Source organism: Lonchura striata, chromosome 4 (genome assembly GCF_046129695.1).
Source record: "Lonchura striata isolate bLonStr1 chromosome 4, bLonStr1.mat, whole genome shotgun sequence".
NCBI classification, from domain to species: domain Eukaryota; kingdom Metazoa; phylum Chordata; class Aves; order Passeriformes; family Estrildidae; genus Lonchura; species Lonchura striata.
The window spans coordinates 27,221,297-27,248,368 of NC_134606.1; the positions used below are offsets into that span (position 1 = coordinate 27,221,297).

General features: G+C 41.3%; 1 protein-coding gene across 1 annotated transcript in view; it reads right to left on the reverse strand.

Annotated features, from left to right (window-relative positions):
* Nucleotides 1-5,364: 5,364 nt before the first annotated feature.
* Nucleotides 5,365-27,072, reverse strand: part of KDR (kinase insert domain receptor) — a 30,517-nt gene continuing 8,809 nt past the window's right edge. The window contains exons 11-30 of the mRNA XM_021530159.3: nt 26,349-26,469; nt 25,649-25,757; nt 24,543-24,887; nt 23,475-23,621; nt 23,198-23,329; nt 21,448-21,554; nt 20,899-21,034; nt 20,533-20,637; nt 19,792-19,905; nt 18,465-18,553; nt 16,597-16,753; nt 15,022-15,122; nt 13,554-13,676; nt 13,312-13,423; nt 12,825-12,924; nt 12,601-12,706; nt 11,377-11,528; nt 8,065-8,161; nt 7,876-7,964; nt 5,365-7,004 (exon numbers count right to left, since the gene is read on the reverse strand). Of these exons, the coding sequence (XP_021385834.1) occupies nt 6,800-7,004; nt 7,876-7,964; nt 8,065-8,161; nt 11,377-11,528; nt 12,601-12,706; nt 12,825-12,924; nt 13,312-13,423; nt 13,554-13,676; nt 15,022-15,122; nt 16,597-16,753; nt 18,465-18,553; nt 19,792-19,905; nt 20,533-20,637; nt 20,899-21,034; nt 21,448-21,554; nt 23,198-23,329; nt 23,475-23,621; nt 24,543-24,887; nt 25,649-25,757; nt 26,349-26,469 (2,647 nt within the window). The 3' untranslated portion in view covers nt 5,365-6,799. The remainder of the gene's footprint in view (nt 7,005-7,875; nt 7,965-8,064; nt 8,162-11,376; nt 11,529-12,600; nt 12,707-12,824; nt 12,925-13,311; nt 13,424-13,553; nt 13,677-15,021; nt 15,123-16,596; nt 16,754-18,464; nt 18,554-19,791; nt 19,906-20,532; nt 20,638-20,898; nt 21,035-21,447; nt 21,555-23,197; nt 23,330-23,474; nt 23,622-24,542; nt 24,888-25,648; nt 25,758-26,348; nt 26,470-27,072) is intronic.

Sequence of the window (27,072 nt, forward strand, 5' to 3'; positions counted from 1 at the left end):
TTTCACCAGCCAAAAATAGCAGCGCTGAGAAGATGCCGGCAAAGTCGGGTCTTGACATTGACTGATGCGCGCCAACGCTGCGGTCCATCCGTCACGCGAATGGCTTGACAAAACACGGACCTCTGCTGGCTGGCCCCCACCCTCCTTCCTCCCCACGGAAGCCGGGGATCTTGTGGAGACCTGCTTGGGAATCGTGCCAGACAGATGTCACCTTCTCACCAAGGGGCCCTATTTACAGGTTTGGGGAGATGCAAACAGATTTTACAGGAATACTCTGACTTCAAAGGGAAAGAGTGGGGGATAGCTGTCCATAAAATCCTGAATAACACGATGAAAGTGAGTAGGGAAAACTTGATCAATGTGCTGGAAAATAGCTTGGACTGTCAAGTGAAAATCTGTATGCAAACAGTTCTTGCTGTGGGATGTGGCAGATGTTAAGGGTTACACACTAGTTCAAAAAGTGGAAAATCCATCAAAGGATATTAAACATAAGGGTCCATTGCTGGTTCAGATGCCTTGCCCAACTGATCAGCTCTTAAACCATAGCCTGAACATGGTGAACAGAGAAACAATTGGAGCAAGTCTACAAGTGAAAACCTGGAAAACTTCAGGAATTATCGTTCCTAGGAATAAAGGGGCATATTTCTGCATAAAATATGCACTATAAAGCAGCATCTACATAACTAGCAGAAAGCAGTGCTGGTCTTCCAATCCAACAGTGCAACCTGAAGGCCTGTAACAAGCAAAACTCCTTTGTTCTTCCTTGGTTCCTGGTGCTGAAGCACAACTCTCCAGGACCTATGCATACTTGAAAAGGACATACACAATTATTAGAATTTTCTTTCAGTCATTGGTTCCTCTCCCCTGCTCCATGCAATGCAGCACTGCCAAGCCCAGGCAGAATGTCAGTCCCAAAACCAAGGCCATTGCTGTCTGCTGGCCCCAATCAGCTGCAGAGTTAACCAGGGTCCAGTACACTGGGAATAAGTGGTGGAAAACAACCTGCCATCTTCAGCCTCAAGCGAGTCTGATAGAGGTGAAACATGACAGATAACCTTTGCTGCTGCAGTACATGACACAACAGGGGAGTGGAATATACCAAGAAGTGCAAGAAACTCCAGAAACCAGACATGACTTGCATTTCTCTGGTTATTCCCAAATGGGGAGATGCTGCAGCTGAAGGTGTGACTTCAGCACATACAGAGGTTAACTTGTGGCTGACACCTGCTAGTGAGCTTGGTGGCAGCTGCACGGGCTTTGTTGTGCCCCACTATTATGGGGCCATCCCTAGAATCGGCGATACCAAACCCTCACTGGTACTGCTGCTTAGCTGGGCAGGATGAAAACTAGCTTATGTCTATCTACAGTGAGTGGCAATCATGCTTCTGATTGTAGTGTGAAAACAGACCAAGAGAAATTAAACTAAACTGCCTTTGTGAAACCACTGCGAATCATGCCACTTAGCATGGCTATACTGGAAGAGAAAACAGCATGGAGCCCGGGGAAACAGCTTTGTAGGATGGTGAACAGATTCAGCTCTCTTTGGAAAAGATAACTGAACTTCATTTCATATGTTCCACCTTTTGAGGAAGTCTTTTTTTTGACCAGGACTTAGGAAACCACATGGCACTGCCATTTTATGGGCACGAGAGGCTGTGTCTGACATTGCAGCTGGGTCTGGAAATTGAATTCATTTCCCCCCCACTCCATCCCAAAACTTACAGAGCAGCCATCATTCACCATAACATGTCATCCTAACAAGCTGCAGGGCAGAGATACTTCACATTTGAACCAACTGTTGGCAGCCAGTGAACAATGTCTAGGTAACCAGAACACCCTTCATCATGAATCTGATATGTTTAACAGCTAATTAAACCTGTGTAGGGATTAGGCTTTACATTGTACAGTTTTATGGCAACAAAACCTGAGCTTCCTAAGATTACACTGAGCAGCTCCTTATCTCTGATGCCGAGATGTTTATCAGCACCATATGTTACAAGCTCCTGCTATGTTTCCCAATGACCTTCTGGGGCTTAATCAGCCTGCATGTCAGAGGTTGAGAAGCAGAGGACATATATTACAACACAGAATGCAACACTCAGCCAGGCAGAATAAAAATACAGGGCTGAAGTCCAAAGAAAAGGTCTTTGTTGGTTAACTTCTGTCCCTAATAAATTTGTCAATTAGAAAGAACAAACGTTAACTTTGTTTTCCTTGCCCTTGCTGTTGCTCTGTGAGGTCCCATACTGCGAGGTAACACAGGGTGTGTACTCAAGTATCAGTGATGAGGGGAAACCTCAGATGATTCATAGTTTGGGAATGTTTTGCATAAAAATAGCAAATTCCAGCTTTATATCTGCAGGCTATCCATGCTACCCAGTTATGTTTTCCAGCCTTGGAACCATAAAAAGAGATGCCAGGAAGAGGAAATTTTTGTCCCCAATGTCAGCAGCTCTGATTGTAGTGATTTTAGTCACACATTGCTTTTAGAATTAATAAGCATTCTATCCCACAAGTATCCAGGCATGGTCTTTCAGGATGACCACATCAGAAGACATGGAGTATCATCCTAACACCTTTTTTCTCATGTGAAATGCACTTGTTTGCATTTGGAGATGCATTAATGCATTAATGCATTAATGCACTGAGTGCTGTGTCCAGTTCTGGGCCCCTCAGTTTAGGAAGGACGTTGAGATGCTTGAGCATGTCCAGAGGAGGGCAGTGAGGCTGGTAAGGGGCTTGGAACACAAGCCCTATGAAGAACGTTTGAAGGAGTTGGGGATGTTTAGCCTGGAGAAGAGGAGACTTAGATGTGACCTTATTGCTCTCTACAGCTTCCTCAAGGGAGGTTGTAGACAGGTGGGGGTCAGTCTCTTCCACCAGGCAGCAACTGGCAGAACAAGAGGACACAGTCTCAAGCTACATCAGGGAAGGTATAGGTTGGATATCAGGAAAAAAAAATTCACTGAAAGAATAATAAAGTACTGGGATTGTCTTCCCAGGGAGGTGGTAGAATCACCTTCTCTGGATGTGTTTAAAAGAAGACTGGACATGGCACTTGGTGATATAGTCTAGTTGAGGTGTTAGGGTGTAGGTTGAACTTGATGATCTTAGAGGTCTCTTCCAACCTCATTATTCTGTGATTCTGTGATTCTGTAATAAGAAAAGCTTAGGCAAGGACTGGATTTGCCAAGCCATTTCCATGCCAACGATGAGATTCATTTTACAGTATCTCTTTCAGGAAGAAGGACCTACCTACTACTCTTGAACACCCCTGCATTCTTCAGGTGAGCTGTGTTTACATTGATAAGAGCTGACATGAGCTATCTTCAAGCTGTGAAACTGCCTATTTCTGGCATGGCTGTGCTTGATTCCTCACATCCTAACCCACCATCAAATACTGTTCATTCTGGCAGTTCCTCTGAACAAGACAAGTCAATCCCATCACTGCTTCTCCTCACTCCAGCCCAGCTGCTCACAGTGATATGTTTGGATACATAATTTCGTAAGTGTCCCTTCTATTTATTGTCGCTCACTGGGCTCAGATCCAGGCTGAATTTCATGGATAAGGATGCTGACCCAAATGTTGATGCTTTGCTGCATGGCTGCAGGATAGAGATAAAGCTGGGACTGGTTTGCAAGGCATTTGCAAATCTGTGCATTATATGTTTGCTGTTTCATTGAAAATATCCTTTTTGGAATTTAAAGCACCTCAAAGACAGATGTGTAATCACTAGGGTTTAGCTGAATGTGATGTATTCAAAATACAACAAGAAGTCCAGGTGTTTTAAAGGATGTAATGGCAACGGTTTAAGAAAAGAATTGTGTTACTGGATGCCAAAGATATGAACACATTTATAGAACCTTTGCTTGCTTCTGACAGTGAATATGTGGTTTGGGTTGATTTTTTTTTTTTTTTTTTTTAGAATCTTATTTCCTCTCCTAAAGCAGGTGTGTGCTAGTTGCTACATTTCCCAGACATATTTAAAACTATTTGGACCCAAAAGAGAGTTTGATTGGCTGACAAGGATTCTAAGTGTGAACTTAGTAACTGACATGGCTATGTTTTGAAATTTCACTAGTCTGCATTGCGGTGGGAGGCTGTTTCAGATGTACCATGGAGACACAGGGAAGTGTCTGAATGTGTGTATGTGGCACATTTTGTGTGTTACACCGAGCTGGAGAAGGAAAAAAAACTACAAAATGAGATGTCTAAATTGAGCATCCCAAACCTTGAGGAATGCAGGTCTAGGGCAGATGGATATCAATGACATATCTCCATCTCCACCTCAATGTCAGGACTCTCCAACATATGGCTCATCAAGGTCCTGCCAGTGTCAGTATTTTATGTCCATTGTGTAATAATACATAGAAGAGCACTTTTATTAAAGACATTGAAAGATAATGCACAGGGGGGATGTTAAGAATGTAGCATTGTCATTGTCTGTTGAGCATACTCTGCTGGCTAGATTCTTGCCTGGGAAGCAAGGCAAATGTCAAATATATATATGAAATCCTTCCTAGAAGCCCTAACGCATGATCTAGGAAACCTCTTCCTTTTTTTCTATCTGACCTCCCTGCTCCTGATTTCCTGACTATAAAATGCTTTACATTAGGGTGAGCAATGGAGAAACATTCACAGCTTGACATCTCATAGCCTTGTATTTGGGTAATGCACGTAATATGTAGAAAGCATTAGCCCCATGTTCAGCCTGAGAAGAATTTAGCAGTGAGATCTCTCACTTCCTAGACAAATGTTCTCACTATGCAGTAGCCTGTCTCATTTCAAACTGCAATAAAGAGAAGCTGAATTAAAGTCTGCAGTTTGTGGCTTAACTTCCCTTGCAGTGTTTTTTAGCATAAGCTGTTATGTCCCTAGCAGCGGACAGCCTTGCCCTTAGAACAAAGGCCAACAAAGTGCAGAAGAGAAAGTCAAAAATTGGACAACGCAGTGAAAAGGTAGGAGCTTTAAGTACAGATTTAAAATAAAGGAAGCTTCACTGCACAAGAGCAGGGACAACATTTAGTCTGTGAGAAGTGAGCTAGGAGAAACAAAAGTGGGAAAAGATGAATAAGGCTTTAAGGGAAAATGCCACTCCCCAGGCAAAAGCCACAATACAATTAGATCAACCATCCCCAAAGGAACATAATAAACTCTTTCAGAGGAGATTCAGCTCGTACAAGCAGTCTCTTCCTCTGGCCATTTCTCTAAAGGTATTTATTGCCAACTGCTAAAAATCACTCTAGTTTCTTTACTACACATGCCTACTACACGTTTGTAGATTTGAAACAAGTAGTACATTAGAATCTTCCCTGTCAACAGATATAACAAAAGAAAACAAACCAAACTGTAGCCCCCAGCTCTAAATTTCCAGTCCCTTTTAATAAAGTGAAAAACTTTAGCTATTAAAAAAATTTGTGACCTTTGCAATGCTACAGAACACCAATACAAAATGTGAATAGTAAAATATCTGTTATATAATATATATTTATATTTTAATATATTACATTTATTTCTACATAAAGAGGCTATAAATACTGTGTATGCCTTATATTCATGGTTCCCAGCATTTGACAATACAGTTAAGTACAAACAAAAAAATACTTATAAAAATACAAAAAGAACTCAGTAGAAATAGCTTTACATTTTAAAATCTTGCAGTCCTTGTTGTGTCTATCAATAGAGTTCTGGAACTACAAGAGCACAGGTAAGAAGTTGTCCAACTATTAGGTACAATTTCATCACTCAAAGAAAATCGGAGCTGCCATGAAACCAGTCACGGATTCCCAAGGCTACATAAACTGAGATCTCTGCCACTGCAAACAGACTTTGAGTTTTCAAAGTGAAAGAGTCAGACCTAAATCTGAGGGATGGGGAATGAGATGAGAAGGTAGGGTACCCTCAGGATGCCCCACCAGAACCACATTTCTTCCTGCGGTCCTAGGGTAAATGACATTGCCTTTTCTACCTGTTGCAGAGGCTGCCCAAGTGGTGATCTGGGGGGAGGGGAGTATTTTCTGCAGCAGTTTCAGGCAGCTCAGAGGCAGGTAGGCATCTGGCATGAGTGAGGGTGCTGGGGATGAAAGGGGAGCAGAGCCATCCGCGGAGGTCAGGCACAGCCCTGCTATTTGAGTCCCATCACTTGGCTCAGTGCTCTGCCTTCTCCCTACTAATCAAAGTCACTGAGAAAATGCAATTCATGAGGACTTGTACAGCAGCCTTTTTCCTCTGCCAAGGACAGAGACCATCACCCCACCTATATTTAGTCCAGCCTATGTTTAGTCTCAGGCCATCACAGTGCCAGAGCCTTGAGCTGGAGGTTCCTTTTTTTGTTTGTGAAGGTACAAGCAAGGAATAACTCTGAGAAACAAGAAGCCAGTGCCGTGCTGTTTCCTTCCTGGAGTCCAGCCACAAGGGGAAAAACAAACAAAAAAACCCCACAAAAGCAGGGATGTGCCATTATTTCGTACAAGTAGGAACAGTAAAGTCGAATGCCGTGATGCTGCCTGCATCAGGCAGATGCTCAACATCACCAGGCTCAGCCTCTGCCATGGGGTTGGCACAGCCCACACACTATGGCCAGGGCTCTGCACCCTCAGCCACCAGTGTCTCTTGAGGAAAGAGCCCCAGCCTGGCACAGCACAGTTTTGCTGCCAGATGTTTCTGCATCACCTTCAGGAAAAATAAATGTCTTTTCTTAGTCCCATGGATGCCATCTTTCAGTACATCAAACCTGAATTCCACCGGCGCAGGCAATGAAGGCACATCCCAGGGGGAGCTGGAGCTGCCAGCTTCAACCTAGAGTGGCGCGGGGCTCTCGTAGGGGAGCCCGTGAGCACGGCAGAGCGGGGGCGAAGCCTCCTGGGCACACAAGAGCTCAGTTTCCTCGCTGGAGAACACAGTGGTGTCCATGTCATCCGAGTGGTATCCCGACTGGTACCCACTCGTCTGGTTGGAGGCTTCAGACATGACGGATTCATTACTCTTGCTGGGCACCAGCGTGCTGCAAAAAAACAATCAGAAACAGGGCTGAGAGAGCTGTGGAGACTGTCCTCTGGAGGGCAGGTGGGTGACTCCTGATGGCAGCTGCTTTCCATCACAGCAACAACCAAAGCAAAAGGCTGTTCTTAAACCTGGCTCCAAGCCTTTTTAAACATGCATTTGGTTATAAGGAAAGACCTTTTCATATGCCCTAACTTCACTAATGCATGAAAAATATGTTTAATTTTATGACGATACAAGGAGCTAAATTGCAGCCACAGATGAAACTAAGAGAAAGCTTTTAGAGGCATTACTTCAGCTATGGTGAAATTGTAACTGTGGAATATCTTTATCTGCACTGAAGTTGTCCTGGAAAAAAATAATTCCTAAGAAGCTCTCAGAGGGCATACATGAGATTTCAGGTCCATGAGTGCCACTGTGCTTCCTGTGAGCTGCACAATGAAACCCCTGTACAATGCTCTGAAAATACACCCAGGTACATCCTGAAAACTTGAGTGCCAGCTATTAGGGGGAAGAAAAAAACAAGAAGAACCAAGCAAAAAACCAAGAGCAGTTCATCAGTTCAGACATGTCCTCATGTGCACAATTGTGTGCAGCAGCTCAATACTTTCGAGGGATGGTTGATACTACTGCAGCTGATAAATACAAGACCCTTCTGTGTGCTGGCTGAGGCATCCAAAAGCTGCACTACCTCCCCTCCCTAATACCAAATGCAGACGACCAGGCATATTGGGCTCAATTTTGCTTTCTGTTTTTTAAAATACTTTAAGAAAATATTTTTTCTTCCAAACAATTTTAGAAACCAATCATCAGTCTTCTGACATACTGCAGTAAAAGGTCATATTCAATTCTATGTGCAGCCCAAGCCTTACCTAAAGGGTATTTTCACTTGTTTTTCACTCTCTTCCAATGCCTTCAGCTCTTCAGATGCAAGAACCATCCCACTATCTGTCTGGTTTTCCTGCAAAGGTGTTGGAAATGCATTAAATGGAAAAAGTCTAAAACCACCAAAAATTAAAAGTATCAACAGAAGGAAAGTATGTATAAATAGGCAAACTCACCTCCTGAACAACTTTTACAGTGGTTACCAATGGGACATCTTCAAATGTTTTCACGCTCGCGGGGCGGCTTTTTCTCTTGCTACCTTGTCGGTACTGACTGCAAAGAAAACACAGAAAAAAAAATTTGTGTCCACTATCCACAACTTGGCTGCAAACAGCCCAATGATATCAGAATCCTTTTATCTCTTTTCAGAGAAGTTCATCCTTTTGTCAAAACATATTATGCAAACTTCAAAATATCTATTTATTGAAAGGGATGAACAGCCTAGCAAGTGGCATGTTTCTGACCTTTTGCTCCTGACAATATTGATTTCTGAGCAAATTCTAAGAAATGGCTTTGAGAAAACAGCTTCTTTCCTCATTTATACTGGAGGGCTTAACTTCCTGCAAGCTTTGCTTAGAACTATAATAAACAGAGAAGCCTGGAGCAAAGATGTGTGTCTTTTTCTTTGGACTGCACTTCTGAGACCCCTGGCTGGACCTAGGACAACAACAGCAGACTCAGCACACTGCTGCCCTTAAGCCATGGGGATCAGGACAGGGAGTGCTAAATCTCTCTTGAAGGCTCTTCTCCAAAAGAAGCCCTCTGGTTCAGAATGACATCCATTTAAAATACTGGACCAAAAAAAAAAAAATTACTTCCATGGAGATACTAATACAGCAAACAAAACAGCACCTTCACCTTTCTGCCTAAATTAAAATGTAATGAAATGGATGGTTTCCCAGTTAAATGGGGCAAATTTATGTTCCTAACAGCTAATGAAGGAAAAGCCATGGAGTTAGTAGAGTAACCTGCATACACTTGAAGTGCAAAGCTGGAGACAATTAAGAGCACCATTCTCTCCTTTTCCCAGCTTTGAGTCTAGCTATGCTGAATCCTGCTTATCTCCAACAGACATTTATTTAAATTGGTGGGTATTTTACAAGTTCCTTAAGTAGCCTGCTCAGGTACTCAATCACATTTCAGAATGTTTTTCAAATATTAAATCCATCCAAGTATTTGCTCAAATAAAATTTGTCCTAATGCTGGGGACACAGAACAATTATTTAACACCCTCTTTAGGGCAAATTTTCATATACTGAAAACGGTTACTGTATTCTCTCTCCATTTTCTCTTCCTAAACTTAACAAGACCAGTTCTTTCAAACTCTCTGCACAGGCCATATCTTCTGCTCCTTTGCAGTGGTATCTTATCTATTTCCCATCCAACACTTCCAGGACCAGACAATCAAATGGACAATGTAGTCTGTGCATCCTCCTGGACAACCTGATCTTATACAACTAGAAGTTCATTCCACAACTTGCCTTCTGTGTTTGGAATCTCCCTGTGTGCCTGTATTAAGCATACACATAGAACTGCATGGCCAGTTTTCCAGGGTGGTGAGGGCTGAGAAGCCCAGCCTCTTCATCTGAATGACCTCCCAAGTATGTGAAACCCACCTCTGCTCAGACCAGACAAGAGCCAGCCTACAAGAGTTGTTGTAGATGCATGAAAATGCATCTTCTCTGCTATCATTCAGGTCAATTATTCTCCCTAAACATGAAACTTAGATTATTTTGACTTGATTTGTTCTTGACAATTCCATGCTGGTCATTTGTAGTTAATTTATTTTCCTGTAGGCATTTACCATTATTTATCTGAACACTTATTCCAGTATTGTTCCTAGAATTCAAATTAAACAGACTGCAGAATTACACTTTTTCTACTTTCTAAGAGTAGGCATTATCTTTAAACTTTGCACTAACTCACCTGACTGTTTTTAATGACAGTCTTTCAAGGTTCAGAAACTGCACATCTACTTCCTAAGCCAAATATGGAAGATGTTAGGACTTCCTGCTGATTTTAATCTACATCAACAATCTAAACATTCTTTAATATTCTCCATGTTTTCCCTATGCTTGTTATCCTCCTCCAGCTTTGATTTAGAGATTATATTTTTTCATAGTTGGTACTTCTGTGAAGATTGAAAAAGACATCTCTGAACAGACCAGTCTTTTCCACTACCTGTATAGCAAGGTCCCTGCTTACAAAATCATTTTCAGCTACCAGAACATAAGAATAAATCCTCTAAGCATGGCTTAACCTCTTCACTTTGCCTCTCCTAGCATGGTTGCCACAAGTGCTTTCACAATCCTGTCACAAGGTAAGATGAAAGAGACTCAGTCTCCTTAAAATGTCGATAGAGTACTTTTACTTCTGTTCATAACAGGAAATGGGGACCAAGAAAAGCCATATAAGAAGTATTAAAATTGGAAAATAAGTGTGATGTTTTCAGTGCTAAATCGAGCTTTTTTGTCTTTTAAACATGTATAATTTGAACTGCCCCACTACTAAAACATGGGGTTGAGAGTTCAGCTTCAGGACTACAAGTTCAGCTGAAGTGTGAAATGCATTGTGCCTATGTAGTCTTTTCTAGGACCACATAAAAATGTTATCCTGCTCTACCCCAAATTGTTGGGAACCCATCTGTGGTGGTTATAAGGTTATAAGGTGAGGCAGAGGGCTCTGCTTCATGGAAACCACATAAAACCTGCAAACAGAGTCTGTCTCCACCCTGGTGGTCACATCGCTCTGTCTACTCTCCTTCTTCTGAGATTGCATTGAACAATCCAGGGCTCCCAGCATCTCAATGGCTGCATTGGATGAGAAAATGCCTTTCTCTCTTACATCCCATGCCAGAGGTCCTCAAAGGGTCCCACATAAGCCCCTGGAGTGCATTAGTACAAACTCCGTACTGTAAAGTCACCTCTGCCATGATACCCAACAGCATCTACCATTGTGGATGCCTGTGAGCCCACTAGAAGGAAGCAGCGGACAAAAAACAGTGACAACATTATTTATGTCACGTTCCTCTTGGCTATCAATTAATGAGCTGTGTTCTAATGTTTCACTTTAGGAGGAGAAATGACAGAGAGGTTATTAATGATAGATCTGTCATCATTAATGTTCTTGGCAGCTGCAATGGAAGAACATTGTGAACACAACTGAATTGGACCAGTAAAACCTTCTGTATGTTCTGGTTCTTAAAAAACAAACAGATATTTTCACAGGTTTTGCTTTTTTGTTTGTTTTTGAATGAGAATACCAAGTCATGAAAGGGTAGCATCAATACAAATAAATAAGAAAATCACTAATTGGGAAGGTAAGAAACTAGCTTTTGCCTACAAAAGCTTTACAAATTCCTTCTTATCCCTATGGAAAAGGTTAAATATGGACCAGGCAGCTGAAGTCTCTTCCTTTCATTTTCCCTTCCCCCAGCATGAACAAAACCTTCCCAGAGGCCCCAGTAGGATGTCCACCATATAAAATACCTAATTCCTGCTGTGTTGTCATAATGGAATTTAGGATCACAGACTTCCTCTTCCTCCCTACAGGAAGCAGGTGAAGTTGGGAGAGAGAGACCTGAATCCTCTTCCATATTCAATGACACTGACAAAGGAAGGACAACGTAGTCTTTACCATCCTGTAGAATGCAGTGAAAAACACAAAAATTAAATAGGCTACAGAGACACACAGACATAAACAGATACATGCACGTACTTGGAGAACACATCAGACCAACAGTGTGGGTGTTTTATTAAACTATGAACAGTGTACAACCTTTGCAGTAGCAGCTACATTAAAAGAAGAAACATTAATAAGAGCCACTTCCAAATAGTTTATTTTTTAATAGATTTTTATATTATATACTGTAACATAATGTACAAACTGCATTTTTATTGATGTCTTTGAAAAAATAAAAGTAGATCTCAATAATGTTTGAATCCAAATGCCACAAAGAAAATGAACCTGACAGTTTAGAAGGGCAGTGTAATTCCCATTATCACTGAGAGGTTAGAAAAGGAGAGTCTGTCTAATAGGGAACACACAGCCAAGTGCATCCTCCTTCATTCAGTGGATGCACACCTATGGCCCAGGCCTTGTCCACTTCCACAGTAACTGAAGAGGAAGCCATAAAGATGGAGAGCTTGGAAGGGAGAGCCATGTCCCCACCTGGTTGCAGTGGGCTCTTTTACTGAAGTGCCTGCACACAGGTCATGCTTTCATACGTTAATTTGCATGGAGCTGCTCACAGGCAATTAAGTTCTTGTATCCTTGTTTTCCAGAATAGCCCTCAAAAGCATTGCAGCCCACGCCCTGACACACACAGAGATAACCATCTTTGGCACAGTAAGACCAACAGGAGCTACCTGCTGAAATGTGTCTGCAGCATGCAGAGAAATCAGCAGCAGAGCAGGGAACTGAGCCTGTGCCAACAACTCCCCAGCAAAGACAGCAGTAGTGTCACGGGAAGCTTTGCTGGCAGGGCAGAGTGGCTTTTGGTTACCACACCACAACCTCTGGGATCTTCACCCCCAAGTCACTCTCTGCTAGTCAGAGACCCAACTGCTGGTCAGGAATGGGAGCAGTAGAAGAAGCCCAGGCTCCCTGACAGCTCCAGCAGTCAGTGCCCAACTATGGAATGCTCTGATGGCTGGCAGGACAGGACAGATTCAGCCAGTGGTTTTAGCAACCAGGAAATACAGTTCACGTACCTGACGGACGTTGGCTTGCAGTAAATTCCCCAGGTGCTCTACCAGCTCTGAAAATGTTGGTCTCTGCTTAGGATCTCCATGCCAGCAATCCAACATTGTTTGGTACCTGGAATGAGAAAACGAAAATTAAAATACCAGTGTGAAGAAAAGAGCACCTATTGCTTGCTCCTGCACCCGTTAGTAGTGTGGGGTAAATGTGGGCAGATGGAAGAAGTGTTTCTCACATTTCTGGTGTTGTATAGTCTGGTGCTCTCATTCTAGTTCCTTCTTTCAGTCTTCTGCAAAATTCCTCATCAATTTTCACTCCAGGGTACGGTGATGCACCTAAAATGAAAGCAACAGTAATTTTAATGCATTAGACTCTTAAAATTTGGGATTCACTTTCAAGCAAATAACTTGCTATGGTTTATGCTAATAAGAAATTTGGTGTATTTGGATATGTAAACAATTTATATTTATAACGGAAACAGCAACTGACTGAATAAATGAGGTACAACATCACACACTGAAGTTGTATGAAGAAGCATTTCAAGCCCATGTTCCTACATCTGCATTTTAAAGAAAATCTAAATATTTTTTTTTGATGGAGAAAATATACAGGAATTTTTCAAGAAGTAAAAAGAAAATGCTACAGAGGTTCCAAGAACACTTTGACTGTTTTCTTCAGACTCTTTTGTTTAGAGATGGCTCAGTAAAATTAAAGCGACTCACCTAATGAAAATATTTCCCACAGCAGAACTCCAAAGGACCATACATCACTCTGAATGGTATATACTCTATCAAAAATGGTTTCTGGTGCCATCCATTTTAGGGGTAGTCTGGCCTAAAAACATTTTCATAAACAAAGTGGTATCACAGTTTTGTTTTCCAAAAATTTCTTTAAGGGGAAAAAAAGAAAAAAGAAGTCTTGATTTCATATTCATTCTCCATCAAACAGATAATCTGAAACTTACATCTCCTTTCCTGACGTAATCTGGGTCTTTGTAGATGTCTCGAGCCAAGCCAAAATCACAGATTTTGACCACGTTATTGTCTGACAAGAGGATATTACGAGCAGCCAGGTCCCTGTGGATGCACTGCAAAGAGAAGTAAACAACTTCATGTGCTGCCTGTCGTCACAGCTCTGTCCACAGGGCTGATTTCTTTCACATATGTGCTCTCCTACCCTCAAAGGCCAGATAATTCTTAAAACCTTTTAAGAAAAAGAAACCTCAGCATCAACAGTTGCTGATTTTAGGTGCTTTTTTGATGGTCACAATTGATTTGGCTCGGGGAGACTTGTGTTCCCAACTCCAAACATACATCTGTTTATCCACTGTGCAGAGAGGGCCTTTGAAGTTAGCTAATTAATTATCCTGAGAAGCTAACACAAAACAGGTTCAGATCTGATTACCTTTAGATTTACTTAGGTTCACTCAAATCTCTGTACTCCACTATTTCTCTGAAAAACACCACACTAAAATGCTGACTTGATTCCAACACAAACTAATCTTTACTACAGAGAAAGAAGTGCACATCTCTACCTATGCAGAACAGCAGCTTAGTTAACAACCCAAATGATTCAAAACTCAAGCCTCAATAGCCTGAAGTAAAAAAAATCATACTCTGAAAGTGGCTTCAGGTTTGCTTCTATTATGGATTGAAACTGCAGATTCTGGAAGCAGGTATTTTTACATTTGGTCATCAATCAGGATGTATATGAGAGACAGACAAAAGTATGTTTTTAGAAAAACACTCTGAAGTCTGCTCTTGAACACCTAGCCTGCACTCTAGAGCAGTGTTGTATTTCCTGCTTCTATCTTTTTTCCCATTTCTAACTGTTTTTTTTTCTATATAGCTGCAGGCTATTCTTCACTCTTGCTGGAATTGTCATCACTTGAAACATGTTCTCTACATATTTAGGATCAAACCACAGAAAAATACTTCTAGAAGGCCAAAATGCAGGTGAGGTGCTGTTGACTGCCAGGGTGTCCTTGGCAAGAGATTCTCCAAGGACTCATCCATGAAATTTCATTGTTGAGTATTGTCTCTCCTCACATTGCCCTTGTGCCAGTGCACAAGGTACAAGCAACCTCCTCAGAGCAAAATCCTTTACTCTTGTTTATCTCCTCTTACCAGGGATTTGTCCCCAATTCCTTTAATTGTCCTTATAAGTCTGTTCCCCTCCTCCAACTACTTAACCATTCCTCTATGAACTGGTGGCCCATAAACCTTATACAGATCACTAACATTTGTGCCAATAAATGCATGGGCTTTTTCATTCTGTAGTATTAATTATTTGGGTATGTCTTAGAGCAAAAGTAAAATGTCGCGGATGACTGCCAGTCCAAAGATGAACATGCTGTTTCCTTCTATAGACCTACAGCATTACTTCCTGCAGTCAAATAAATAACATGCCACTCTTCCTGAGAAGTTCCTTACTTTGCGTGAAGCCAAGAACTCCATTCCCCTTGCCACCTGGAAGCTGTAACAGATGAGGTCCTCCATGGTCAAAGGGTTCTTGCAAAGGTCTTCAGGACCAGCTGCAAAGAATCAGATGACAGTCAAACATGCCCTTTGTCACTGATTTCACCAATAACTGCTTGTTAGGTAAAAGTCCATCCAAACCTTATGCCACTCTGGATTGGAAGAGCAAATCAAGCACTTTTTTAAGCTATATAATTATCACTAACAACCCATTTTACATCAAAGTAGTTTTGTGCAAAATAAACTTTGAGACAACAGGTTATATCCTGACCTCCTTGCTTATTTCTAGAGGAAAGATTTGCAAAACAATTCCAAAAGAAAAACAACCAAAATTCAGCTCTCAAATTCCTGGGACAGTAAAGCTTTCTCTGGTTTCAGAAGATGAATTTAGAAATCGAGGAGAGAGAGGCCCCACCTAGTCTTCAGGAGGAAAGAATATGCCACAGAGAGAGACTTTGATTTGGCAAAAATCCCTTCTAATTTAATGTAGAAGAACCCTAACCTCATCATCAGGTAACCTGGAGGAATAATGTACTCAAAAATCCAAAGATACCTAGGCGGTTAGTTCCAGCTGAAATAAACAACTCTGACTTTGTTCAGCTTTTGATTTTAAGCAGATATCTACCAAGAACTACAACACTTGTGGCTAAAACCTTCACCATAAGGGCTCATTCAGGTCTACATACTTCATGTAACATTCCAGCTCAGAGGGTCAACATGGACACCAGGGAGTAGTGGAAAGGCACCAAGACATTGTGGAAATGCATGAAGTGCATGCCTGACATTGCCTATTAGATTGGATTGAAAGAGCAAGATCATTCTCCCTGTTCATATAACTGATGCACTCTTTGCACTAAATGATTTTTAGTAGCAGTAGAGGTACAGGAAGTAGAGCTATGGCTTTCCTCCCAGCTAGTCTGATCTCACCCCTAGGTGAAATTAGCAGCCTCTGAAACGGCAGCACTGAGCATTTCATGCTGCATCTGCCAAAGGAGAACATGGCAAATGCATCAGTGAAACCACTGCAGAGGATATGTGCATCCTGGGGATGCTTTGTATGAGTAGATAATTCAGGCTTCCTGTTCCTGACAGACCACCTGGGCAGAAGGAAAGCAAAGCAAGCTCTCTGCTAATAAGCAGCAAATGAAATAGCATTTCACAGTATTTAACTTTTGGGTAGACATTAAGGAAATTCAGTTAGCATGCTGGTGCATCCTTCTCCGTACTGCCTTTGGAACTTGTACTCTACAATTTTCCCTGAAAATATTGGGGTATTAAATAGACATATCTCCAAAAAGCTTCACACTAAAAGCAGACCCTTTTCATACAGGACATTATCTGGGCTTAGGCTGAGGGGTTTGGGATGCTGATCTAGATAATCCATACTCAGGAACTTTGGTATCCAGAGAATACCCTGCACACGGTTTTGAGGGAACTTTAGAAATCACACATTCCCCAATGCCCCTCATCAGCCCCATGATCACACATGCAATGATACATGCTTCAACACTAGAAGAAGATGTATCTTACCATCCTCCTCTTCCACATCACTCAGGGACCGCTCCTCCACAAAGCCAGAGCTTGCTGAACTCTGGCTGCTCGTGATGCTGTCCAACCGTTGCTTCAGGTCAGAAGAGACATCACCAACGTAGTTCTCCTTCCCATGCCTAAATCTGGCACATTTGGTCTAGAAATATGAGGGGAGAGAGAAAAATCAGAAGCTGAAAGCATGCTGGAGAGGCAGTGATATGCCTATGGTCTGTGTCAAGGTCACCAGGTAAGGCAGGGACAGGAGCCCAGCAAAGGCATGGTCAGCTACTCTGCTCCAAGCCAGATCTGGCTGGGGCACTGGGCTGGTGTGCTGACGGTACCAGCAAAACCCAGCCCATGGCCATGCAGGTTCATCAGCTGGAGCACCTTCTGCCACTCTACAGCACAACTTTCTCCTTCTTTCACAACCTCCCGGCCAAACCCTAGCAGCATCTCCACATGCAGGCAGCTAAATGCACACTGAAGAGCTGTGTCCTCAGCCCCGGTGCTCCCCACTTGTGAAACACACATGGATGGATGCTGCCAAACCCTCTTGTACACTCCAGCCTCTCTGTACTGCTTTGGCTGTACCTTCTGCTGCTGCAAAGGCCCTTCTGCTAAACCTCTACCTTGGCCAAAACCCTAACAGCCATCAAAATCTGACTTATTTCCCTCTTCCTCGTAGCCACTGCATGCCTTTAGGGAGGAATCCAGCCCCACAGGTATCCTCCAAAATATTTCCATTTTCTCCTGTTTTGGTTTGGTGATGTTTTCCCTGGCAGGGCTGTTTTTTAATACTGCCAAATCCCATTCCCACTGCCTGTATAAGCAAGGGTCAGCATTCTCATGAAACCATGTCTCTTACTTCAAGGCCCCTCAGATACTTGTTTATCTTTTTACCTCACAAGAAGATGCAGTGAGTTGCCTTTGCCAATATAAAATAGTAAACAATGTCTCCAAGGATAAAGAAAAATAACCCCCTGGAGAACCAACAAGCAGTGGGAAGAAGCTCTGATCCAAACACAGCAGCTGCAGGAAGACTCAAGTCTACCAACATGGCAGAGTACAGCCCAGGGGCCTCCCTCTTGGCTGTGGGTGGAAAAGGGTAGGGTCTCCAGAGTGACCCTGAGTGCTGGGTATACACAGCCAAGTCCTTCATACAGCAATCTGACCCTCAGAGGGCATGGATCCTACAGATGGATGCTCTCCATAAACAAGACTCCTCTCAGAGGTGCCCAGAAATGAGTTTGAAAATGCCGGTCTATATTTTCCCACTTCTTTCAAATCAGGGTGTAGAGGGGTGCTGGAATGGAGCTGGTTTTAGCAAAGGACACAGGAGGGGAAAAAATGAATGTAAACTTATGAGCTACATTAATTATATAAAACTGTTAACAGCAAAAGAAATGTATAGCCTCATTCAGCAATGAGCCAAGGGGACAGTAGAACAGATAATCAATCATGTGACAGCAGATACCTATGGATATCTGATGGATATATACACGAAGCAAGGAATACAGTTATTTAAGGTGGTCTGGAGCTTAACTAAGAAAGGAAAAAATTCAGGCTGATAATCAGAAAAAACTTCCTGAAAGATACAGCCAAGTGTAGAATAGTCTGCCAAAGGAAATAGTGGAAGCCCAGTTCCTTTGCACATTTTAAGCTAACAATAACAAAACAGCTACATTGCAGGGGCCAGGGGAAAGACTAAATGACCTCTGATGTCTTTGCCATCTCTCATTCCCATGAGAAATACTAAGACATTCAGTGTCCCCAAGGATTGCTTCTTCAGTCTGCACTAGAAAAAGAAACATTGTGTACAGAAAAAACCCACCAAACCAAACATTTCACTGTTAACCTTGACTCCTTACCTTGTATGGGATAAATTCACTCCTCTTGCTCCGTAGGTAAGCAGACAGATTTCCAAACTTGCAATATTCCACAATCACCATGAGTGGCCCTGTACAACACATAAAGCAATTGGACCATTTATATCCCACCTTATCTCACAGCATAAATTCTGGCTAGAAATACATACAGTTTAAAGAGCGTTCCAATAGCCAAAGGTTTTTAAAAGTATCAGTAAAAACAAAAATCTAATCAAAGCACCAAAGTTATTAATTTTTCTGCTGTTTAAATGAAGAAAACAAAGCACATAATTTTGAAAATCACAGGCTTAATTTCATATGCCAAAAAGTATAATGGTGTGCTTATATTTGAAGTACCAATAACAGCCAAATTAATTGACATTGTAAGGATGCAACATAAATATTTGAAAGAGCTTCAGTGCAATTAACCTTTGCAGTAGAATACACATGTGATTATCCATGCATTTTCTACAGGTGATTAAAGTACTAAAAATTTAAAACAGGAAACTTGGTTCCAGACATAGATGCCTTGATGTACAGTTGAAACGTGGTATTTCATGTTCAATTTTACTTCATATAGGCATATGCTATGGCGATAAATTTTCATCCTAGGTTCCACATACTGGCCATCTCTATTTTATTATGGAATAAACAAGGAAATAAATATTTAGGGATTATGTTTCCTTCAACTACTGACTTCTGTCATGGAACTTTACAAATTAAATTTTCATCCCACAGTAAGCCAGCAAGTCAGCTTCCCTGAAAAATTATTACCCAGTTACTTTACATTGAATTTCTTCCAAATTAGTTTGTAGTACTGGATTTGCTAAACAAAACATCTGTCTCTGATTATAAAGTGAAATAGAATCATCTACCCAAAGCTGGACTCCAAATACAATATCCCCTCCTACACACACACACACACACACACATAAGCACCAACAGCCCATCCAAAGACAGGGAGGGGAAGCCCCAACTTGCAGTCACCCTTTAGCTGGTGACAAGAGTAAGAGTAACTTGTTACATCTGGTATTAGTCTCAGCTTGGAAATCTGTTACATATGGGCTGCCCACTATAAACGTGGATCTCAAGTACAGAAAAGTAAAGTGATAGAACAACTAAGGGATGGAGCTGCATGGCCCTTATTTCACCCTTACTTCACCTTTATTCCACCTCTAGATCTGCTCACTCTTATCAGATCTGTGTGTGTGTGTGTTAGAAAGAACTATTCTTTCCAATCCTTGATTTTGAATTTCAATTGTCCATGCAGCAGAAATTGAAGAAATAGGGTTTTCATTAGCACCTTCTCACTCACTAAGAAGTTACTCACCTCCTGGCTTAGTGCAGGCTCCAAGTAAATTGACAACATTGAGATGATGGCCAATATGAATGAGTATCTTCAGCTCTGACATAAGTGCTCTGTGCTCACTATGGGTTGCCCCTTCTGCAGAGGTAAAGCAACACAGGTCAGGAGCATTACAGACAGAAAGGTTTTGCCCTCCTCCCCATTCTCTTCTGGTATTTAACCAGCCCATCAAGTGAGGAGCCTTGTTGACTGGTAGGCTGTGTCAGCTATGCCAGTACAGCACAGGGTGGAATACAGCCCCCAGCTGCTGGCAGCCCCATTTTGCTGCCCCATTATATCTTCTTTAGGAACAATGTGTCTGGGAACCATGCATTTCATTTTTCCTGTGGCAAGTGTGAGGCAGTAGAATATGATTTAAAGTGAGGAGAAAGCTATTCCAAACTACAACTCAGTTTGGAGCGTGCCTAAGCCATTGTATTGAGACTTGCAGAAAGCTTCTAACAAGGACGCATAAGGACACATGCAAATTGATTGCAGGAGCAACTTTACATTCTGAACCTAAGTAGAATTATAAGGCAGTGGCTAGGAAAGCACATATGCATTGCTCCAGTTATCTATGAGGGAAAGGCATATACTTTCACATATCATTGCTTCATGATAACAGCCATTAAGCTTAACTTTTATAATGATGGGTATAATGGTTATGGTGTTGACAGATATCCCTATATTGTATACTCAAGTTGAAGTTCTAGTCATTATTTTTACCTTTAAGCATTTTCACTGCCACTGTTTTGCAGGTAGCAGTTTTGTCAATCCCAAATGCGTCTGCTTCTATGACCTGGCCAAAAGCACCACGTCCAAGAGGTTTACCTTGAAGTGAGAACACAAACATTTGCTTGACACAGCAGGAAAACATTGTAAAATAAAAAAGCTACTCCAAAATGAGTTCACGAAGTAGAAATTAAGTAAAGGACTTAAAACGTAGATGGGATGCATCATATCCAATGGGAACACAGAGCCCACCCAAGGATCATGAAGCAGAGCAGTCCTGTGTCAAGCCAGGACCCGAAACACCCCCCAGCACAGTGCTGGCTGCAGTATCACTCAATGGCTCATGCAATGAAAACTCACCCAGCTTTAGTCGGTCTCTGGGAAACTCCCACTTGCTGGCATCATATGGGAGCCGCTCACAGTGCTCGTCTATAGGGACTTCATCGGGATCCATGATGATTGACAAGTAGCCAGTCTTCATGTCCCCTCCATTGGCCTGGAAAATAGTATTAGTTGCAGTTGCACAGTTTTTTTCTATCAATATACAGGCAAAATGCCATTTTCTCATTTTAGAGTATTTCATTAGTTCCCAGAAATGCCAGGCTACCATTTCGTTATACCATGTCATCACGAGTGTGATCATTGTTAATTACTTGCACTTTTTTTTTGTCTCTCTCTTTTTTTAATAAACAGAACCAGATGAAACACTTTTCTCTTGCAAGGGCCTGTTCAATTAAAAACAAATTTCTGTGCCCCCGGTTCCAGGCAAGAATGTTATGGCATGGAGAGAAAAAATGTGTCTGTTGATTTAAGAACAATGGAAAGAAGCAACACAAAAGGCCTGAAGTCAGCTCTCATTTGTCATGCAAGGCCAGTGCTGATAGGACGGTATGAGAATTTTTTCATTACCCGCTTAACGGTCCGGAGGATGATTACAAGAAGCAACCAGAAGAACATGGCAATCACTGCAGTGCCAACGAGGATAATGAGCTCCAGATTTGTTTTCTCTTCAGCGCCTGGGAAGAAATAAATGAATATTTGAGTGATAGTTGGAAGCATATTTGTTTTGTTCATTCATTAAAATAAAGAATGGGGGTCCTTGTTCTGAAGGTTCGTTTTAAAAGTGCAACATGGAGCAAAGAAAGGAAAGCAAAACAAAATAGAAAGCTTGGGGATTTATGTTGGAATTTTACAGTTTCATGCTGTTTTACACACCATCACATTTCTCAGCATCAACCTTGTTCCAAGAACAGTGTCTGGACCTTTGGCAAATATAAAAAAGTAAAATTCACATTTTGGAAAGAAAAAATTGGTTTAGAATACCAAAAAGTAATTAGTCTTTCTTTAGAAACCAAACAAACACTCTCATCATATAGAAAATAAAGAGCTGTGAGAATGACCTAGAGAACAATCTCTCTCTTGTCTCTTGACATCATTCAGCTGGGGCATGAAAAATGTGGTTCTACAAGAACACATGATAATAAGGTCTTATTTACAATGTTCCTTTTCCCATAAAACAGTGTCCAGCAGATACCATTTGAACACCTTTTAGTGCACAGACACAGGCCTCCTCTTCAGCCCCTGTTTGCCACATCATGCTTCTGTATTTCATCCTTTGCACCACTTAGATTTTCCTACACAGCAGCACACTCCACTGCATGACCCCCATGAACTGCACTACAAGTTTTTCTGAGTGAAACAGACTGTCCTACACAAATTTCAAACTTCTACAGATGTGGCCCAGCCATATTTACCACATCAGCTGAAATCTACATCAACATCATCTGCAGATAATTTCCACCCCATGTAAATATTTTGCCCTAAATATCCTAAAGGGACCTATAAGATTAACATGATATTGCTTTAATTACCTTAATGGTATGGATCAGACAACCACCCTGACTTTAAAGACAGAGGTTTGTGAGGGGCTCAGTGACTAAAGTATGCAAATGTACTAATGAATGAATGACTGGACTAATATCAAGAGCAAGGAGCTTTTAGTTTGAGGCTTCTTGTTACAACTCTAACTGGAAAGTCTATTGTGGTCCCAGCTGCAGACTAACTCTTGCTATCATTTATTGTTTGTCATTGCAACTTGTATTCTGGTGTGCCACAACAGGACTGGAACAAGTGAGAGATGGGGCTACAAATGCTGCTTTCAGAGTGTGATGAACCAAGGCTGGAGTCCCCTAACTCAAAATTACCACTGAGATGGGGCAGCAATCACAACAGACTGCAAGAAGTATTCACTATGTTTTCCTTGAGTACTGTGGAAGCAATACATAATTTAAAAAGGTACAGCATATTATGCTAAAAAGCACAGTATGACAATTATGTTACCTAGACAACAGAGATGCCCCAGGATATCTGCATGTTTTTGTAGCTCTGTTGCATGGGTTTGCATGTAATACAGATTGGCAAAGTTTTCTTTGCAACCACAAGTAAGATAGATCCAGATTTTGTTGAAAAGCTCTAAGCAGAATAGTGGAGAAAAAAGCATCAACCTCAACAGCACCCAATTTAAGCTTGATAGGAATGGTCAGAACTTCTCACAAATTTCATAAGATATTTTCAGATCTCCCATCAAGATAGCCAGTTGATTTTCCTTCAAGTTATTCTAAAGATTTTATGCACAATCTGGAAAAAAGCTAACACCAACCTTCCACTGAAAAAAAAGCCACTGCTTTGCTGCATCCAAGGACATTGCACGCAAGGCAAGTGTACAGCCCTCCATCTTCTTTCCTCACCCGACGGATGGTTAGTGTCTTGTTCCTGTCCTTCAAAACAATACCTGGGAAAAAATATTATTCTTAGTTTTGCTATTTTTATGCCACTTTTTCTTAAGAATTCAAAACAAAAGTATTCATGGTGAAAATCAGCAGTCAGTGCCATGAAAGAAAACCTTTTAGTGATAACTGTAAATGAGCAACCCTCACCTGAATCTTCCACAAGTGTCTCATTATTTTTAAACCACATGATGCTTGGAGGAGGAATGCCATTCACTGCACATGACACTTCTATAGTTTCACCAATATTTGTTGTTTGATTTTCCAGATTTCCAACAAGTGTGGGTGCCATGGGCTCTGTTGGTTTGAAAATACAGTAAAATTACTGTTTATTAAGAAAAAAATAAATTTTTTAAGTAGTTGCTACTAATTAAAAGTAGTTCATGTCCCAGTAACAAAGTCTCAAATCCTTTCATTACACCAAGAGCCACAATGTTCATGTTAAGATCACAGTTCAACTTCCACATGACATGAAAATATAATACTCAAGAAAATTTCAACAGTATTGATATAACCTTCTTTAGCTGATTTAATTTGTAACTGCTCAGGCTGCTGAGAGAAGAGGCAGTAGTTGAGAAATTGCTTCCCTCCCTTTCCTGTGTCCAAAGTCCTTATGAGAGAGAGGTTTGACACTCTTGGTCCATTAAATGTCCATTCAGGACAGGCCATGAACATACGTTAAATATTTTTCTGAATCTGCCTAATCAACCTAGATATCTAGGTCCCAAAGCAAAGTCATCACTATTTGTGTGAAAAGCTGACTGATTTTCAGCTTGTGTTGCTTGTGCCTGAATACCAGTATCACTCATGACAGTTTTAAGTTACAGGCACTATTCCAAACTCGAGAGTCAGTCACACAAAAAGCAATGGCATTAATGCTATGAGTACACACGTGTATATACAGCTACAGAGAAAAATGTGCTCTGAAAAGTGAAGTTGAGAAGTTACTGAGGTAAACATGTTACTTCAGCAGAAGCCAAACACATCTCCTTGCACGGTACAGTGTCTCAGTCAGTGTTTCCTCACTGGTATTAATGAAACAGTGCCTGGACAAACCTTAGAAGAGTGTGTTACAACAGAGCTGGTTTAAATCCATTTAACAAACTGAGCACACCATTAACCAAACACATGCAAAGCCTGAACATACCAAAACCTGCCACTACTGTGATTGTTTTCATACACAACCACTCATTTTGCTTCAGAGTAAGAGATCCATACCTTGAACAGTGAGATGCTTCACCAGGCAATGCTGTGTTTTAGCCTTTTTGTCCTGAGCAATGCAAACATAGTCCCCTCCATCTTGGAGGGAGATGTTACGAAGGATGAGCTCTAAGGTGACGTTTTCACCATTGGTATTTGACACTGTCTCATTCAGCTTCTGCAGAGCATTGAGGTTCTTGCAAACAGGCATGGGCAGCCCTCCGAAGGGAGCCTGTGAAACGTGAGCACTGAGCTTGTACCACGATAGCTTCTCAAAGGTGAACTTGTCTGCTGTGCATTGCAAGGACGTGTTATCCTTCTCCGTCAGTTGATTCTGAGGCTGGACATTAATTTCAAGACCCTCTGCAAGTTAAAACAGTAAATTAAATTCCTAGCTGGTTGTGCATTTTGTGGCTAACATTAACTTGGAAAAGTCATTTTGAAAATACAGGTTTTGTCATCCTATCTGGCAAAAAATAAGGAAAATAAACAAAGACTGAAAAAGATCAAGCAAATCAATCAGTCAAGTAATCAACTATCTATGGAGTACAATCTCATTAAAAGCAATACATTTCAAATGGATCAAATGAAGGACTGTGTAACAAATTCAGTCACTCTTCCTGTAGAAACTTACAGCAACCTAAGATGATTCTCAGCATTATCTTATAATTAATTTTTAGATTTGGATTAAAATAAAATTTTGGCACATGAATATGGGGACTGATTGTAGGAGACAGAAGCTTTTTGCCACTGGTTTAGAAAATTTTAACCTTAATTCTTAGAGGAAATCTTTACTAATTTTGTGACACTACCATAATTTCTCTGTTGCTCTTTTAAGTGACTGCTAAAGCTCAACAGTAGTCACTCTTGGGACAACAGTGCCCATCTTGTATCACTTTCACTGGCCTGCCACTCCACTGATGCTGGTAGAACTAATCACCTGGCTGAAATTAGTGGCAACTTTAAAGGCTGCCTAAAGAAACCTTAAGTAAACCTAAAATCCAAAAGCATTAAAGTATTTCATAAAGGTGAGCAATCAGGCAACATCACTGAAGTGCCTTTCATTAGCAAACAGATACAATAACATTAATTTAACATGGCTGTCCTTGGCAGGGGGCACTTACTGGTCACATGGAAGGAGATTACTCTCTCACTTGAGCCAGCCCTGTTCGTGGCCATACATCTGTACAAAGCAGATACATTTGCTGCTTGAATCACGAGGGTGCTCACAGTCTACAAAAGAACAATCGAGCAATTTCATACCACATCAGTGTTAAAGTAACACCTAACCACCTCAACAGCTCAGCAAAGGGCTCTGCAGATAACTGAAAAACCAAAAATCCCTCCAAAGCACAAATCCATGGCGTGGCAGAAGCACAGTCCCCTTTTGAAGTTTACATTTTTGTCCCTAAGTGTGTAAAAATCAGGTAAAAGGAAATAGGAAGAAGCAGAAGGTGGACTTAGGCATATGTGTTAAAAAATGCTGCACCCACAATTTTTTCTGCTTTTCAGTCTCTCCAACTTCTATCACAGTTAATTTGCAATATTAACTTATCTAACTTTAGACCACTAAAAGGTAGTTATTGAAATCTAAGTCACTTATATTCCTCAGTGGAGATTCACTTCGGATCAGTGTTCAAAGGACCTCAAAGTGTGTATCTCTACCTCCTGGCTTCAGCAGGAGCTTGCCCATTTAACTGAGAGTAGATCCCCAGATTTAACAACAGGCAAAAAGTGTCTCATCTCTAGTGATGTATTTCCAAACATGTGGGCTGCTGAACAGGGTTAATCATCCCCAGCCAAGAGAAAAGAAAGTGTGCTCACCTTTGTTTTCCCAGCAATAGTAACTACCTGGTGCTTAATTTCAACCTGATTCCCACCCTTTCTCTCTGAGATCACTTTCCATTTCTTGCATGCATACGGATTGGCTCCTGAGCGAACTTTCCTGAAAAGTAAGTAGAGACACATGCATTAGATGAGAGGAATATTTGTCCTTCAAGAGAGGTATTTTGGGTTCTCCTTATAAAATGCACGTATTTATAAGTCAGATGCATCCCTGGCCACAGCTTGCATCTATGAGGGAAGCATATGCTTCTGGAAATTCAAATTTCACCCTATAACCTCCTGAGACCTTCATGCTCTTTAAATTAAAGGACCCCCAAGCCTAAAGGTGAATTTCCTAATTAATCTGCCTGTGTCAGCTCAGTCGGGATGGCTGGAGCAAAGCAGCTATTCTGGGAACAAACCTCCATTCATAAGTGGATGATTCAAGTTGACTTAGTTCAAAGGAAGACAGGGAGACATAAAAATCGCTGAACTCCCTACAAGAATTTCTTGAGGACAGTAGCCATTGTGTAGGAAGCAACCAGGCACCAAAGGAAGAAACTAGTGGAATCATTTTAAAAACAACAACAGGAAAGAAGAATGCCTTTTTTTTTTTTTTTTTTTTTTTTTTTTTACCCTGGACTATTTTTTTTTGTTAAAGGAAATCTGGGCTTATGGCAGGTCCAGATAAGGGAAGCTGCGTGAATCTCAGTCAGGCACTCTC